The sequence below is a fragment of the Callospermophilus lateralis genome, chromosome 4 (assembly GCF_048772815.1).
Source record: "Callospermophilus lateralis isolate mCalLat2 chromosome 4, mCalLat2.hap1, whole genome shotgun sequence".
In the NCBI taxonomy this organism is placed as follows: domain Eukaryota; kingdom Metazoa; phylum Chordata; class Mammalia; order Rodentia; family Sciuridae; genus Callospermophilus; species Callospermophilus lateralis.
Genome location: NC_135308.1, coordinates 117,909,545 through 117,927,519, shown reverse-complemented (window position 1 = coordinate 117,927,519; position 17,975 = coordinate 117,909,545). Strand labels below are relative to the sequence as shown.

The following is a 17,975-nucleotide window of genomic DNA, read 5'->3' as shown; positions in this document are numbered from 1 at the left end:
TGTCAGAACACATCTTCTAAAACAGAATGATAACTTTTTTATTAGGGAAATACATCTTAATGGCCAAGTAGGTATAAGTAATCACATAAATTATTTTGCTCTCTTCAAACTGCTAAACAAATGCATAATGAAAGTGTCAGGGATTGCTCTGCCTCCTGTCTCAGGCAATAGCATCAGAGCTGCCAGTGAGTTAATATAAACATGTATATTTGGATTCATAAGCACGCTGGAATCTGAAATTTTTCCTCCAGGGTACACAAAATAAAAACAATAAAAGGTCATAGATTAATATTTACCCTTGGCTATTAGTGCAGCTCTTTTTGAAAATCCTGAGTTATCATCACAAAAGAAAAAGAAATTTAAGATTCAGTATTTAATGGTTTGGCAATTGCACGATAATTAGGCTGTACAATTTCAGAATGACATGAAATTATCGTTAGTGAATAATGGAACCCAGAAGATTATGACAACCAGAGATAATTTGTACCTGAACATGCTGTTTAGAATGGTTCCGTTACACACTGTATATAAATTAAATTTCCTGACCTGCTCTCTTACTGAAATCTCTGCAGTGATGGTACAACTGGTATGGAATTTCCCTTCCAAGAAACACAAAATAGCACTAATACTTTAATTTGGTATCAAAAGAACAAAATTTGTGGGTGTGTTATGCTCTTAAAAACCTGACATTCACTTATCTTTTAGCTGGATTAGCCTTGGAAGTGTTTTTGTCATATTTACACACTGTGTAACTTAGTTATGTCCACAAAACAGTCCCTCCAGATAGAACTCATTAGAACTGGTATTTTACCCTGGTGTATACTTCGCTATTTCCCTTTATAATTAGTGCATTACTGTGGATCCCATTAGCAGTGTTACATAGGCTCCATCTCTACCTGCTACAGAAAAGCATTGTATTCAGTCACACTCTCTGCACTGTTTTAAGCTTTATTTCCAACCGATAACGACAGGCCAGAGTCTACTAAATTCAGCAAGTTAAAAATTTTATGTAGGCTAAAAATGGATGGTGGAGCACAAGTCTGGAGAGTCCATACTTCATGGTGGAAAATTTGTCTCCCCAAAGATCTTTTCACTTAACTGTAGGCAACTCCTTGAAGTCCTGATTTGTAAGGATGAATTTTAAGGTTAACTTTTAAAAGATGTTTTTGACCAAGATCAACCAATATTCAATTATAAAATGCCCTTAGTTGTGCACCATGATCTGTTCTCTGTTCTGTATTTCAGCTTCTCTGATTCTTTGACTTAGATTGCTTTTTCATTTGTGCTGTTACAGCTACCTCAGGGGACACCAGACAAATCCATCTGATAGCTGCAGTCACCAGATAGAAAGATAAAAATAATAAAGGACAATGGAACAGAAGCATTATTACTAGTTGCTGACCAAGGGTACAAGAAAGCAAGAAGCCAAGCAAATGTAGAAGGGTAGAGAATGATTTATTTTTCCAAAATAAAAATAGCTTTATTCTTTTCTGAAAATAAAAATGATACATGCTCATTATCAAATTTTCAAAGACATGAAAGTCGAAAGAAAGTAAAGATCTCCCAAATACCACAGCCCAGAGTAAAAACATCATTAACATTTGGCAAAGAGCTCTCTGAGAAACATATATCACTTAAAAATGTCCAATGTTATAAATGGCTCCTAGTAAACATGCTAGTCTATAGTCCACTTCTTCACACAACAATATTTCAGGGACACATTTCCATAGCAATAAAAATAGATCTAAATAATTTTTAATAGCAGTCATATGCAATTTAATTTTATACATGTTTTATTTGACCCATCTTCTACTGGGGATATTTAGGTCACTTCCAATGTTTTAATTTCATAGACATCATGCAATACATCTTTGGGCTCATGGTTAGACACTTGTGTGATTTTTATCAATTAAGATAAACTCTTAAACAAACTGTTGGGTAAAATTGTGTCATCATTGAAATTTTTTGCTGCATATTGCCAAATTGCTTCCTAGAAAGGTTGAACCAATTTTCATCCCTGCTGGCAGTGAACAAGGAGGCCCATTTGCATGTATTCTTGTCAACAGCTTTAACCTTTGCCAATTTGGGAGGACAAATTTAAGAAGAGAAAGAAGAAAATAAAAGTCACACATATATTTATTAGTTGTATTCATTTGCAAATTGGAGATACTTTTAATTTTTGTTATCTATTTCAGGGCAGATGTTTTCTGAACTTGGTTAAAAAAAAATTCAGTTTGTATTCCCATGCCAACAGTGATGTGACTCAGGACAAGAGTCAACTTTTCTCTGGCTCATTTTTCTTGATCCCAAAGTAACAGAATCTAGATCAATAAGTTGTCTAAAGCTTCAATGATATGTGAATAAACCGGCATACTACTAGACATGATGATGTTAACTGAGCCTTATCTCCTACATATCAGATTTTTCTACTTTCTTACCTCCTATTTTAATTATTGTTGGTGTCTGGGAATATTTTTAAATTAAGGAGGAAAAAAAAAAAAGAAAGGAACTGTGACTTTTCTCTTGCTATTTATAGAGGTGACCAACAAGGTCAGTGACAGCCATAACAAGGTTTGTTGACAGGCAATATAGATCTTTGGCATAAAAATGCCTCCCAGGAAAATACTTGCAAGTCAAGGCCATGGACCATCAAATATAAATAAATAACTGGGACAAAAAGACAGGTACAAAACACAACAACCCCCTTTATTCCCTGCCAAAAATATTGTTTTATCATTGCTTAGAAATGGGTTTGGAAATATTTTCCACTATAGAGCAAGTTGATGTTAACATATATAATATCTATTTTCAAAGATAAATCAGATATTAGTATTGGAAATTCTTGAGTTTTATCCAAGAATGATGAAATGATAATATTCTGGATACTAGAAAGACAAACTTTGGGTACAATCTGGACAGCGGTCCTGACACACTAGATACCAATGAGTTTGAGGAAGTTTTGAAGAAGTATTTGATTCATTCATTTTACAGATATTTATTGAGCCACATTACATGCCAGGTGCTGTGCTACCCAAGGGGAATACAAAACTGAGCAGGACATAGCCTCTGCCCTCAGGGAACTTCAGTTTGGGGCAGGAGGAAAGATAACCCAACAGGCAATTCCAGCATTGTGTGAGGTGAGGTGAGGTTTGGGGGGTGTTTTAGACCCCTGGAAAGAAGCATGCCGAAGAGGCCATTGGTAGCTAAATAATGCCCTGAAGAAACCAAGAGTTAACAGAATAATATGGGCTATCATCATCACCACAAAGCATGTCACAGACTGCTTAGTGCACACTAATAGAGAACCGACAGGCCACCCAGCATTACGAGAATGCAACAGGACAAGAAAAGTTCCCAACCCCTTAGGAAGAGCTTATAGAGGGACCTAAGACTGGAGAACATGCGTTCACTCAAATGTAAGCTCTATGAGGACAGGGTTCCTGGTGGTTTTGACTTTCACTGCTACTACAACAGTGCCTGACAGAAAGGATGCCACTGATAAATAAATTTATAAATAAATAAATGTATTCAATGCATCAACAACTTCACTTATATCAACTCACAGCAGAGGCCATGTGTACAGCAGAGGACCAGGATAGTGAAGAAAGTAGATGTAATAACAAGGTTTGTGTGCCTACTAAAAAATTTTTGGATCAACAAATGATTTTTCATACCTATCCCTTTGAATCTGATCTTGAACCTGCACTGGCTCCTTTGTGCAATGCAGAGTGCAAGAAAGAGCACTACATTTGAAGTCAGACAGATCCTGCCTCCTCCTCCAAATCTGGGAGGACCTTCAGCAAGTTCTTCAACTTCCCCAAGCTAGCTTCCTTGCCTGTGGGTGGGATTCAACCTTCCTGTGGCTGTGAGGGTCAAACATGCAAAACATGCTCCAGGCCTAGATCCCTTCACCCTGCCCCATCCTTCCAGCCCCAGAGATGGGTTGTGCAAATATCTAGGAGGGCTGGGGATCCCTGTTCCTGGGGTGCTTCTTCAGTGACCCTTTCTTAGTCCTTCCCCTCTTTTCAGGAAATGGAAAAGAAGCCTTCTTTGCTCCCTTGAAAGTACACAGTAATCTATTCTTCATCTCCCCTTTCAGCTTTAGCTTTGAGCTCCATTGATGTATGTTTCCAATAACATTGGTCACTGAGCAGGTAACTTGGGTAGCTGTCCTTCATTTCCTTACTAAATTGTTTGTTGTAACCTAAGCAGCTAACACAGTACCTTGATTCTAATGAATGCTTAGTAAATGCTACTCATGATAAACCTCACTTCCTATTCTCATTGGGCCACAAGTCTTAAAAGTTGTCTGACATAGGCTGAGGTACCACCTCATAAAACTACACTATTATGCAGTGAATCACAGATCATTATGACTCTCCAGAAGTCGATAAAATTGATTATGTCAGAAATCCCATACCCATTTTCAAAACAACAGAATATTTTCTCCATCTTTTGGGACATTATAAAATGGGACAAAAACCCTAAGAAGCATAGTAAATAGGATCTGCCCAGAAGATTGCCCACAGTATGTTACCAGAATGAAGATAAGTAAAGTTCTTTATTGAAATTCATCTTTGCTGCTCAGAACTTGGAGGCTCATTCTTAGTGTCTTCATGTATCTTAGTCTGCACATAAGTAAAACATGGAAGTATCCTCTGATGACCCATAGCAAGATGCAAAATTTAATTACTATCAATTAACATTCATTAATTCTTCCCCCTAGAAGGCAAATCTAGTCAGGAAGACTGAATCATTCAATAAGAGACTTAGGTACTTTTCGACCACAGTTGCATCTGCTCGTCAGATCATTATTAATCAGATCACTGCCAGATAATCTGACTTGGTCTTCAAGATGTGCAAAATAATCACACTTTTGAAAGTTAATCTAGTCAATAAAATCATTGGTCCACCATATTTCTAGCCTCTACTCTAAGCTAGCCAACATCCTAGGTAATATGTGAATATAAAAAAAAAGAATTTTTTTTTCTCATGAAACATAAAACTAAGATCCACAGTTAGAATATGCCAATGTATAATAATTGGAGAAAAGTTTAATGCAGTGATTTCCAAGGAGCAGAATTCCTATCAGCAGGATCAACCTCTCCTGGGAAGCTGTTAGAATGCAAACTCCTAACCCCAGACAATTTGTCTTAAAAGATGGTGAGGGCATGGCTTTATCAAGACTTCCATGTCATTCTGATGCACACTGAAGTTTGAGAAACCCTGCTTCAGTCAACTAAACAAGTTCAAGTCAATACAATACCTACAGATTACGTGAATGCTGAATAACTGTACAAGTCTGATGTAAATCAGAGCTTTTTATGACATTTCACAAAAGGTACAGGAGGTGTCTGCTGATTCAAAGTTAAAAAACTTAACATATCAAAATTATTGATTTTGGATTATTAATGGCAATTTTACATAATTCCAGGCTAATTTTTTTTTCTCTCTCTCTGTTTTGTATGTGTGTGTGTGTGTGTGTGTGGTATTAGGGATTGAACCCAGGGTATTGTGCATGCAAGGCAAGCACTCTACCAACTACAGGCTAATTTTCTCAGTTTAGTCAATACAATTTCAAACTATATCTCTGAGATGGAGTACATTGCCTCAGAATGGTTTGCAACATGTGAGCCAAATGCTGAAGACTTTGGTTGCTTCGTTTCATTAACATGTATAATCAAGAGTGGCCAAACTCAAACAAGGCAAAAGAATTAAAGTTTTTAGTCAACATGTGGGCAGTTCCAAAGCAGTATGAACACATATGTGCTGATCACATGAGAAGACAGCACCTGTAGACCAGGTGTCCTGCAGCCTGTGAACATTGATGCTCCTGACCGCTTACCTGGGGCTTGCATTAGACCTGTCAGTCAGGCTAAGATCTACTGTAATTTTTAACCTCAGTTCATGCCCTTTTAGAGAATTTTAACTCCATGTTTTTGACCTTAGTCTATTTGCCTGACCCTGTTACTGATGATTTTCTTCTGTGATTAGCTGTTCTTGAAATCGGGTTCCAATCTGAGTATGATTAACCCAAGTGCACTGTCTCTCCAAAGAGTAAAATTCACAGGCCCATTCCTTTCTGACACAGAAAGCTAGAGCTTTTACAGCAAGGTTCCTGGACGGGGAGATTTTGTAAATCCTCTGGAAAAGGTTTTCTTTGAATGTTTCTATCCATTATTCATTATCCCGACTTCATTAATTTACTCAGAAAGGTTAATTATAGTTGAATTGTTTATTATGTGGGTTCATATAAATATAGTTTGATTCAACTTAATTTATAAGAATATACCTGCTCTGAGGAGGCTGATGTTAAGTTCTGAGGAGGTCGCCCTTACGCACTCAGGGAGTATGATAGGGCAATGCCCCCACAGAGACGTCCATGTCCTAATCCTAGTGATTATGTGAATATGTTGTTTTATGTGAGGAAGAGGATTTGTAGATGCAATTAATTTAAGAATCTTGAGACAAGGAAATTTCCCTGGATCATCTGAGTAGGCCCAATGCAATAACAAGGTGTTTATAAGAGAGAGGCAGAAGGGCCAGAGCAAGAGAAAGGTAATAAAGAAGAATTAAGAAAGAGAGAGAGCATGAGGGGAAGTGATGGGGTGGGGAGAAAGAGAGGTTTGAAGATGCTACTTTGGTGACCTCGAAGATGGAGAAAAAGACCATGAGCCAAGGAAAACAGGTGGCCTCAAAAAGCTAGAAGAGGCAACAGGCTCCCCTAGAAGCTCCAGAAGGTTTGCCAAGGACTTCTGACCTGCAGAACTGTAAAATAATTAATGCTACTAAATTTGTGATATCCTGTTACAGTGACAACAGAAAACAAAGGGAAGTAGCAATCTAGTAAGAGAGATAAGATTGATTTTGATACAATTTGGAACGTGACAAGCATAAAAGAGAAATTCAAAGAAATTGCTATGGAAATGCTGGTAAAGTGAGTCCCTCGGTTGGAGAGATTTGGGCGGTTTTTTGGAGGATGACAGTTTTGCAGAGCCTGATAACTGGCTAGGACATCAAAAGAGGAGCTCCAGGAAACAGCAAGAGGGGAGACACAGGATGGAAGGCACAAATAGAATCAATCAAAAGCTGACCTACACTGCCGACCAGTCATTTTCTGGAACAAAAATTATTTGATTAAAATATCACATATTCTGCTCAAGATATGACAGGTCTCTGAGTTAGTAAAAATCTATAAGAATAATCAACAATTAGATTATATAGAATAGGCTATCTTGAGAGTTTAAATATAGAAATATATAGATCGTGGGCAGGAATCTTGCTACACAGAGCACACCCTAGCCAACGGTGAGCTTGGCTTGTTTTTAGACAACAGTGATGAACAGAAAAACACTACAGCTGATCACAAAGTACATTGACAAGTTAGACATTTCCTGCTACCCTCCTGAGTAAGCTAAACCAAACAACAGAATGCAACTGAAAGTCCTTTGCAGTGGGAGGTTCCTCAGACTCACTTCGACAGAAATGGAAAAGACACGAGACTCTTGTCCCTCTTTGGTAAGTTTGAATTGTTTTGTTTTGCTGAAGTCAGACCAAGGATGTTGAATAATTTTGAATGGCTCTAATTTAGTTTGGGTTTGATCATGAGGTAATCACTCTAAGAAAACATTTGTTTAAGCCTCTCCGTTTGGGGGGTTTGAGAAGGAAGGAATAGAATTGTCCAGATTGTTTATCTGTATTACCCCAAATTCACCAGCAGCCATTCTCTGGGCCTAACTTAAGGAGATGATGTCTTCCCAAGGCGGTACCTTTGCTCAAGTGCCTCAGAAACACTTGCTTTTTTTCTTTACCTTCTGGTGAATTTTAATCTTTTTTGTATGGCTCATATTTGTTACAGAAAAATTCAGAGAAGCACCCTGGCTCCACTAGCCTGCTGCTGGAAGGATGGCCTGGGTCTTCTAAAAAGGAGTCCAAATTCACCTCGGTGGCCTTGAAGCCCTGGGATGAAGCTGCATGCTTTGGAGACAGACTTTCTTCACAAGAACTGGGCTTGTTGTAAGCATCCTCATTTCTCTCGCTGCCTCTCTTTCTGTCCAAGCCCAGAAATGTGACCTCAGACTGGCTGCATTCAAAGGGAATTTTCTGAGTCAGTCCATCTGTCCTCAAACCTTTATCACAAGGTGGCAAATGATTATTCTGGCTTTCATCATCTTCCACTGGGATACTTGGTACGTTATTCAAGAATAGAGGAGAAGGACACCTGAAGGACTTCAAGGATGTGGGAGGATCTTCTGTAAAATACAAGCTGGCTTGCGAACTTTCAAGAACATTCAGGACCTAATTAATGAAGGACAAACGAACATTGAGTTAGGCTTGAAAAATATCCCTTTTTGCCTTTTTTTCAATTATAGAATATTTTCTCGTTTTCATAAGTTTAATTACTGAATTTGCATTAGAAGGGATCTTAAAGATTAGAGAAACCCCTTCATTCTGAGGACAAGAAGCAAGATGTAAAAGAAACTGCATTGAATTAAACATCATGAGACCCAACTTTAGTTCTAGATTTCCAACAACTAGCTTTGTGGCCTTGGGTGAGTCTTTACATGTCTGACTTCAAACATAAGGGAGGTAACCCATTAGTAGTTCTCAAATGCCAAAATGCCCTCAGAACTTTCTGAAAACAGATCCCCTCACCCCCTAGCTCCAATCTACAGATTATCATTCAAAAAAATAAGGAGACCAGGGTCCATGGATGTGCATTATAAAAGCTTCCTAGATGATCTGAATGTGTAGGCAGATTTGAGACCCTTGACCTATATAAATCTCTCTCTTCCTCTGTCTCTCTCTTTAAAAATGCATATAGTTTTATAATTAGTAAAGTCTTTTCACATATATTTTCTCATTTAACACACTCAAATAATAATATAATAATGCTGTTCATTAACAAATAATAAAATGCTCATTCTGAGTTTATAGATAATAAAGCTGAAACTCAGTAAAAGGAATAAATATCACCAGCAAGTAAGGAGGAGCCCTCTCCTGGCTCTCAATTCCATTCTAAAGCCACAGTTCATAGCTCCTTTCTGGTCCCAGGTCCCCACACAGCTCTTCTTAGTGGTGTCAGCCTGGAATATGCTCTCCTGATTCCCACTCCATTTTTATTATGTTGAGTCCTTATTTAAAACCTGTCCTTGGCTCTACAATGACTTGGAATAAAATCCAAACCCTCAAAATGGAATCCATGTCCCTCTATTACCCAGAAGTCTCTGATATTTTAAGTACTGTGGGCTTCCCTCACCGCCCCCCCCATCTCACATCCATGATGCCGGCCTACCTGTGGTCTTAATGCCGGACTCCACCACCTTGGAGCCCACACTGGCTGACTCTCTCTGCAATGTCCTTCCATCCTTACTGCTGTCTCCATCCAACCTGTTGTCCACATCATAGCTAAATGGTCACCTCCACCAAGAGGCTCCCTTGACTACCATAGGCTAGTGTATTCTGATTCTAAGATCTCATTAGCCTGGGCTTCCATCTCGCTGGACCAATATCCCAAGTTACTCTCTGACTCCTTATTTGAAGTTTAAGGGTTGACATTGTATAGTGAACACTGTTGTATTTTTAACACCAAATACAAAGTCTGCATATAGAAAGCAAGATTAAGTGTTTGTTTGTTTATACGCAAATAAACAAATCAGTGAATACATGACTACACCTATGGACAAATGAGTAAATTTTAAAATGAAAAGGGGAAATATATGTTGCATTTTAATGGGCCAGATATCTTAATAAATGCTGAATAAGTATTCCTTCCAAGCTACATTTCATTACATTTTTTTGTGATGCTCTGGTTCTACTCAATAATGACCTCTACCAGAGTGCCAAATGATATAACTTTTGATCTAGAAAGGTATATGTATTAGGCTGGCATTTTCTGTTGAAAGCTTAATTTGTCTCACTGATAAATAATTCACCTAGATACACCACTTATTCAACATAGATATGGTATGGCTTCATTTTGAATAAAACCACATAAATACGCACTTCATCCATAGATGGTCTTGACTTTGCCCGAGTTGTGGCACACTGGGCTGCCAAAGAGAAGAGCTTGGCAGAGAAGTTCCGAGGACAGGGACGTACTTTCTTATCTAGAAATGAGAGGCATGAATCGAGGCCTCTCTTCTCTATCAATTCCATAAGGAGATCCCGCTAGGAAGAAGAGGAGAAAATCTTATTACATAGAAGTGGGTCAAAAAATGAGAAAATGGGTGTCAACAAAAAGACAGTTCTTACCAGCTGAACATGTTTGGGATCATCTAACACCACTTTGCAGCCTGTCAAGACTTCCATTATTACCTATGAGAAACATATAGAAAGTCAGCTACATAGGTTGAATGCATACACAACATTTGTTGCACCTACTAACCATGACAATGAATATAGTTCTTTCTAATAAATGTCTTTATATTTTGTTACTTCATTGATGACATAAAATTAATATATTAGATAATATATTAGATAAACTTTTATAAAGTTTCTTCTTAAAGGAACCATTAGGGAAGGGGATGGGGACAGGAACAGGGAATAGAGAGGATAAGAGAGGGTTGTAGGAAGGATGGATATAATTCAAACATGATCTATGCATATAAGGAAATGTCACAGTGAAACACATTAATATGTATAACTAATATGAGCTAACATTTAAAATAATAATTAATTAAAATTTCTCTTTAGAATTTAGAACATTCTTGGCAATAAACTCTCCCCTGCTTATTAGCCAGCAGTGTACACTTACAATTCCAAAGCTGTAGGTGTCTGTTTTAATGGAAAGCTTTCCTTGTCTGATATACTCTTCTGGCATGTACCACAGATGTTTCCTGCTGCTGTTGGTTACATTTATGGTAGAAATCTGATTCTCTGGGTGGGGTCGGAAGTGTGCCATGGCAAAATCAGTTAGTTTGGCTTGAAACTGATCATCCAAAAGTATGTTTGTGCTAAAATGGTGCCCAAAGACAGACAAGACAAAACATTATGAAGGCTTTTCAATCAAAATCAACATGGAGAGCTCACCTTCTGTCTGGTCAATTCAGAGATAAATAAAGCCAAACATAAATTTTCATGAACTAGACAATACTGTCTTTAAATTTTTTTTTTCAAAGCATAATCTTTTGTGTTGTATAAAAACAAAAACAAGAACCTGACCTCTGAACAGTGGGTATTTCAAATATAAAGAGATGGTGGGTAAAGCCGAGGTTTTGTCGATAGAATAAACTAAAGTTAATCAAAGCAACTTTCCTTGTGCTCTTCTTACACTTAATGAGAATGTGAGTTGAGTCAAAACCAGCTGATTAAAATCAGCAATAATTAAGTGCCTGCTGTGTGTGTAAAGCTGTGCTGTGCAGGGCTCAGTCTTTCAGCACAGAGCCACAACCCTAGAACAATTGGAGGGATAGTTGGTAGCTCCTGCTTGAATGATAGTCCTACCCCTGAGTCACATCTCTATTGCTGTTTTTGTTTTTGAGTCTTATTTAAATACAAATATCTGTGGAAGTAAAGGTGAAGTGCTTATATTCAATTTAAGCAGTTGTCTCATAAAATCCTTAATAAGCTTTGTTATGTTGGCTCAAAGTGTCAGTTTACTTTTTTCTTTGAAGTGCTGCTATGATGGGGGTGGGGAAGAATAAGCCAAGAAGGAGATTCACTTCACTTGGGCAAAGCCAGATCTGCCTTTTTCTGGTTCTGAGATTGTTAGCAGAAACTTCACCCAAAAGCTTCAGTGTCCTCTTTTCTCACAAGTGAAGTGGGGAGAATAAAAGAGCTTCTAAGCCTGATATGGGGAATACAAAGTGCAACTATGCCCAGCCCTAATCAATGAATGGTCAAAGTTTAGTAATCAATAATGAGAGAGAAGACAGAGATTGATAGAGGAGTAGGTTGGCCATGAGAAAGTCTCCTACTTCTCAGTTTTGCTTAGGCGTATCCAGAGCTGGCTCTTTGTCTCCTGAAACTAAAGCATTTACCACTAGGCCTCCCCGTTCAAAACACCAAGTGACATATTTGTACTACTACAAACTGTTATTAAAAGTGGTCACAGCTACTGAATAATAAGAAAATCTTAATCCTAAACAAATACTGGAACTTAACAAAAGTTCTAAAAGTCTCTGCTGTTCTGAACAAGTAGGCATGCAGGCAGAACCCAGTTCCATAGGTTTGAATTTCAGGTCTTATTACTATTCAGAGGATTCAATTATGGGGTGGGTAAGGGGAAGTCCAATGTTTGAAGCTAAGGCCTCAAGAATTCTCACTTTGTCTGGGACTAATATGACAACAGACAAAATGAAGGGACATGCCCCTCCTTTAAAGATAGAGAAAGACATGCTTTAAACTCCATTTGACTTCTCCCTCCCTATAAGGGTGGCAGGAAGATTGCAAAATCCAAAGAGCCCACCATATGCATGAGCCCTAGGGCCCTTCATTTGTGGTGTGATCTCTGCATTTATGGGGAGAAAGCCCAAGAAGCCTGAGTATCAATGAGCTGGGGTAGACAGACCAATGCAGGAGTTACCAGGTTGGCCAGGAGAGAAGGTAAGCAGAAATATTCACCAACTCTCACTGCCAGGACCCAGGTTTCTGTCCCTCCTGCTGCTCCTAATCCGAGAGCCACTGCTACATACTTTTACTTCATTTCAGCACAGGGAGAAAATAGAAAAACTCTGAATGCCAGAGGTTCAATGTCTTCCTTCTCCATCCCAGCTGTAAAGAAGGCATGAAATTCTAATTTGTAATTCCAGAACCATGAGAATGCCAAAGTTGCATCTGTGAAATACTTAAAAATCCCTAAATAATTTCTAAGTACAAAAGAAAGGGAGGAGGCCCAAGAACAACAAACAAAGCCCATAATCTAATACATTTATTTGACTCTCAACAAAAGATTCCAGCAACTGAGCAATCATACATCTGTGAATGTCAGAGGTGATCTGTGTGACCACAATATGTTACTCAAAAACACCCACTGAGGACCTGGGGTCAGTGAGAGGTCGTCGGTAAGATGTGGAATTATTTGAGGGCACTGCATTTACACAATGAATAGTGACGCTTGGAGCAAAGACAAGTAGTTTGCCAGCAGATTTTAGTGTAGAACATAAATTTTGAGTCCAGTGATTTACTCTGTTCTAAATAAAGGTTATCGGTAGCTGGGGAAGAAGGATATTCTGTCTTAGGAAAGTGGAAATTGCAAAAGGGCCTTCAACGATCAATTTCTGCCCTGATTCTTCCCCCTGCTTCAACCTTGGAGAGAATGTTCAAACACAATGTGACTTCAGCTACCATGCAGGTCGGCTGAGTAAGTTTATACCATGGAGTGAGGATATACTAACAAAACAAAGACAACCTGGAACAACTAAATTCATAAAAATACAACACAAGAGGATGGCTTGCAAGTTATTATGATGACCAAAAAAGAGACAAAAAAAAAAAAAACAATTTTGATATATATCAAACGGTTCACACATTCAATTTAGTATTTCTACAATGTATGTTTTTCTACCCCTTTGCCATAAAGCTCTTTACTGTGACCAAAGAGGCCATCATCTCTAGACAATTCTTCTAGCGGAAGGACCCTTGGGTTGTACCCCGAGGAAATGGGGAGAACTCTGCACAGGTGGTGAGTTTGTATCCTAATTCTGGGGTTGTTACTCATCTATTAGAAGGGATTTCTAGGATAACTCTTTAGGGAGACCTGAATTTCCCCCAACAATGCTACTTTTTAATGAGAATTGCTTTCTTTGCTCATCAGTTTGTCTCCTAATTTAGTTAAAGCCTTCAAGCCTTAAAAATAAAGCAGATGAGGGCTGGGGTTGTGGCTCAGTGGTAGAGCACTCGCCTAGCATGTGTGAGGCCCTGGGTTCGATCCTCAGCACCACCTAAAAATAAATAAACAAAATAAAGGTATTGTGTCCAACTACAACTAAAAAAATAAATATTTAAAAAAGTAAAGCAGATGACATGTATGGCTTCTCATGCAAAACTTGCATTTAAGTACAAAAGCCATGTTTGACATGTAAGAGTTTGACTAATTTTTAAAGATGTATGTGTGTGTGTCTTAAAGAGGGTTATTGTTGCCAAGTAGCCCAGCCAAGTGTCTGCCAACCCTTAGGAAAAGTCCCAACTCCACCCAATTGACCCCTGAGAAAAACAGAACCCAAATGGCTTATATGAAACAGCCTGGGGCAACGGACACCTGTGCCATGTTGTAGCCATTGCAGCACTGAGACAACTTGTCCCAGATGTCCTGCTGACCGCAGATGAGGCAACACCCAGTCTCCCCAGGACCCACAAGTGACGGGAAAGCTGCCTACCGTCCTACCCACAACTTCAGCCTGCAGGCATTCTCCCTGGAATAGCACGAAGCGGAAACATTTTAGTTCCCTGTTGTGGAGCTTTCTCTTCATTTTCCATCAAACCTCGGCAAGTCTTGAAGACAAAACTAAAACTTGTTTGTGCCTTATAAATGACTGGTGACTCCAGGCACTGTGAAAAGGCCAACTTAGTAAGAGGTTTTCCTCCTCAAAGTGTGAAACTTCAACTCTAACCTAACTAGCCCAGACTCCCTAAGCCTTGGCTTCCATGTAGGTACAAAGAGCTGGTAATGCTTACTTCACCAGCTTTTATAAGGATTAAACGGGAAAATGTTAAGTGGAGCTCAAAATGTGCTTTATAGCATGTAGATAGACCTTGGTTCATCCTACACCCATTACCTTACCTTAAAATCCCAAGAGACTGGGTTGGGCATCTCTAGGAGTGCAAGTACACTAATATAAGTAACAACGGCACAGATTGCAGGATGGCCTGCAGACTGAGCACCTTTAAGTTAATCATTAAAATCAAAATAATTCCAAAGACATTCTGGGCAAGCCTAAAGTAACATTTCTAGCTAGTTTAAGATAACAGAGAAGGAAAAAAACTGTGTACTGTGCATGCACATACATATTTATACATATTAATAAATTAATATTGAGGTTTGGATACAGTGGTGGCAAATAGAATTGACAAGGGAAATTTTATTTTATGCAAAATTTAGTTGTTTTGGCATCCCTTAGAGAAAAAATTGGACATATTTGGATATCTTAAAAGAGGAAGGGAGTGGGGGGGTGTTTATAAAAGTCTGAGGAAACAGAATTGTTTGTATCTAAAATATTTATGAAAACTAAAAATAGTGGTTTTTTTTTAAAGCAGGAAGAGGAAAACAAAGAGACTGGTTAATTAAATGAACAATCAATCAATCAGATTTTTCCCCACAGACTTCACACTCCTATTAATTATGGAGCTGGAGCCTAATCTTTCAGTCTGTACCACATCAGCCCACAGACACTCATGTCTGAACTGAAGGTAGGAGAAAGAAGAACTTGGGTCCTTAGGCAAAAGTGTCATGGTTGCTAGAAGAGGACAGTCTATTGCTCCCTACCTCCTCTTCCCAACCACTCAATCTTTGTAGTCCTCACAAGGAAATACTCCAAGATTATTCCCCTTACTTTGGAAACATTAGTAGGAATGGAGATCTGAGATGAAAAATGCTGAGGATAAAATGCATTTCAATTTAAAATTGTTTATAAATGTGAAAACAATTAAGCTTGCTGAGGAATAGGATGGAAATAACAAGGAGGTTGACTGCTTTCAGATGCTCTTATGTGTTCTTGCAATTCAAAAACATCTTCGTTTCCTAAATAAAAATGTGAGGGTCTTTTGCCAAGAATACAGACTGCAACTCTTCAAACCGCTTTTCTTTAAATTCTTTTCTCCGTAAATTCCACCATCTGGAAGTGAATTTTGTTTATATAACATTTTATTTGAAGAGTTCAAATCGCTAAGACATTTCTGGGCTAAATAAACTACCAGACTTGTTGAAAATACCTTTGAAATGTGGGCTTTGCTTCCTCCTGTGGGTGTTCCTCAGCTGTGTCCTTGATAGTTTCTTCCTTAGAAAGCAATTTCCTCTCAGTGCTAAAGCAAGTGAGATTGCGAATGAAGATCTTCAAGGTCTCATCTCCCTCCTCAAAGTCAGCTGCCTACTGCCATTTTCACTAGGAGTCCAACGTCGACACCTCCATGTTTAAGCACATTAACTACACCTTCCTCTCCTTTCCAATATCCATGTCTGCAAATGAAGCCAATGTGCCCACAGTAATCCCAGACCTTTAATTCTCTAATAAGAGCATGATTGTTGGGATTCACACAGACATGGAATGACACCTTCCCTTCCCACTGCCTCCACAGGACAGAGGCCTAATCTCTGTAAGCCTCAGCTTTCTCCTGTCAAACTGGGATAACAATAATGCCTAATCTCAGGGTTGTCAGAAGGATTAATAACAAGTTATTAGGTGGGTGTTTATGTCAAGCCTAAAGTCCTTTGGCTTTCACTGAGCTCCCTAATCGGCCTGCCGTGTATCTGCCACCCTCAGTGCTCTTAACCAGGGCAGCAGGGTAGACCATAAACTGTGCTCAGAGCCATCTTGAAATTTGCTTTCTGCAGTTCCCCTCATCTTGAAAGTATTCCCTTCTCCCTTCTTTTACCCAAATTCTCTAAGGAGCCCCAAGGATCACTTCCTCCATGAAGTTTTCACTCAACCACTGGATTCCAGGATTTCTCCTTCCTCCAGACTCCTACTGGACAGCCTGTACTACACAGACCATTTGATTCTTAAAGGAGATCATCTCATATTCTTTACATAACCATAATGCTGAATCTATAGAAAAAAACTATGATCAGTGACACAATAAGTTTCTTAAGAGGGTTAGAAACCAGAATAGGCTGAGACCTCTCATCATGGAAATGGCAAATATGTAGCCCAACTGCTGCCAAAACATCCTCCCATATCATTACAGACATAACTAATCAAGTTCAGAAAGCATCTACCCTAGATTTCCTTTCCATACTACACTTGGGAAATCATGACCAAACAATCCAAGATGGGATGTGAGATTAAATTGATTTGTTATGGCTGCTATAGTATACTGATTCTTTTTCAGATGAGGTAAACGAGGCCCACATGGTTACATAACTTGTTCTATATAAAATAACTTAATGGCAGAGCCAGGACTAAATCCTTGCCCTCCTATTTCCTTGTTGGTTGTTCTTTAGATTCACTGCAGTTCACTTTAAAAAAACAAACAAAAACAACAACAACAAAAAACTATTTATTCAGCTTCATGAATAAAACACTAAGAAACTGAACTGTTGATTACAAAGAATGATCAATTTTTCTCTCTTTTTTCTTTAACTGTATTTAGGTGATTCTAGAGGCAAAATCAATTAAAGGGTGAGTCACAGGATTTTACCTCAATGAAAAAAAGAAGTTCTGATAATTAGAACTGCACTCAAACAGAGCAGGATCCCCATGTGCTGGCCTCTCCAGGATAGCCAGAGTCCAAAGCAGATTGGATGAAACACTTAAGAGGTAAGAGGCAAATCTTATATTAGGTACAAGAAAATACTGCTCAACGCCAGGCCATGGGCTTTACTTTCTATGTATTAACACATTTCCTCCTCACAACCATGGAAGGAGGTGTAATAGTGCCCAGATCTAGGTGAGGAAGGAGACTGAGCCTCAGGAAATTAAGTGATTTGCCCAAGGTCATATACTAGAAAGTAATGAAACGGAGATTTGTATCAAGATCTGTGTGACCCCAAAGGCCATACACTTTTTTTTTAATACTAGGGTTTGAACCTAGGGGCACTTTACCACCCAGCAACATCCCCCATCCTTTTGAATTTTTATTCTGAGACAGGGTCTTGCCAAGTTGCTAAGGGACTCCCTAAGTTGCTGAGACTGACCTTGAACTTGGGTTCTGCCAGCTTTAGCCTCTTGGGGCACAGGATTCTAGGCATGCTCCACTATACCTGGCTCCAAAGGCCATCCTCTTAACCAGTGACAAGAGACAAGGATAACACTGAGATCACTGGGGTGACTGCTGAATAAAGGGGAAGGACAGAGAAAAGACTGAGAAAAAGGTGTTTT

General features: G+C 38.8%; 1 protein-coding gene across 1 annotated transcript in view; it reads right to left on the bottom strand.

Moving 5' to 3' along the window:
* Window positions 1–1,436: 1,436 nt before the first annotated feature.
* The window catches only part of Irak3 (interleukin 1 receptor associated kinase 3), a 57,887-nt gene continuing 41,348 nt past the window's right edge, over window positions 1,437–17,975 (bottom strand). Inside the window, exons 9-12 of the mRNA XM_076854831.1 lie at window positions 10,757–10,955; window positions 10,255–10,317; window positions 10,006–10,170; window positions 1,437–8,298 (exon numbers count right to left, since the gene is read on the bottom strand). Coding sequence (XP_076710946.1) covers window positions 7,825–8,298; window positions 10,006–10,170; window positions 10,255–10,317; window positions 10,757–10,955 — 901 coding nt within the window. The 3' untranslated portion in view covers window positions 1,437–7,824. The remainder of the gene's footprint in view (window positions 8,299–10,005; window positions 10,171–10,254; window positions 10,318–10,756; window positions 10,956–17,975) is intronic.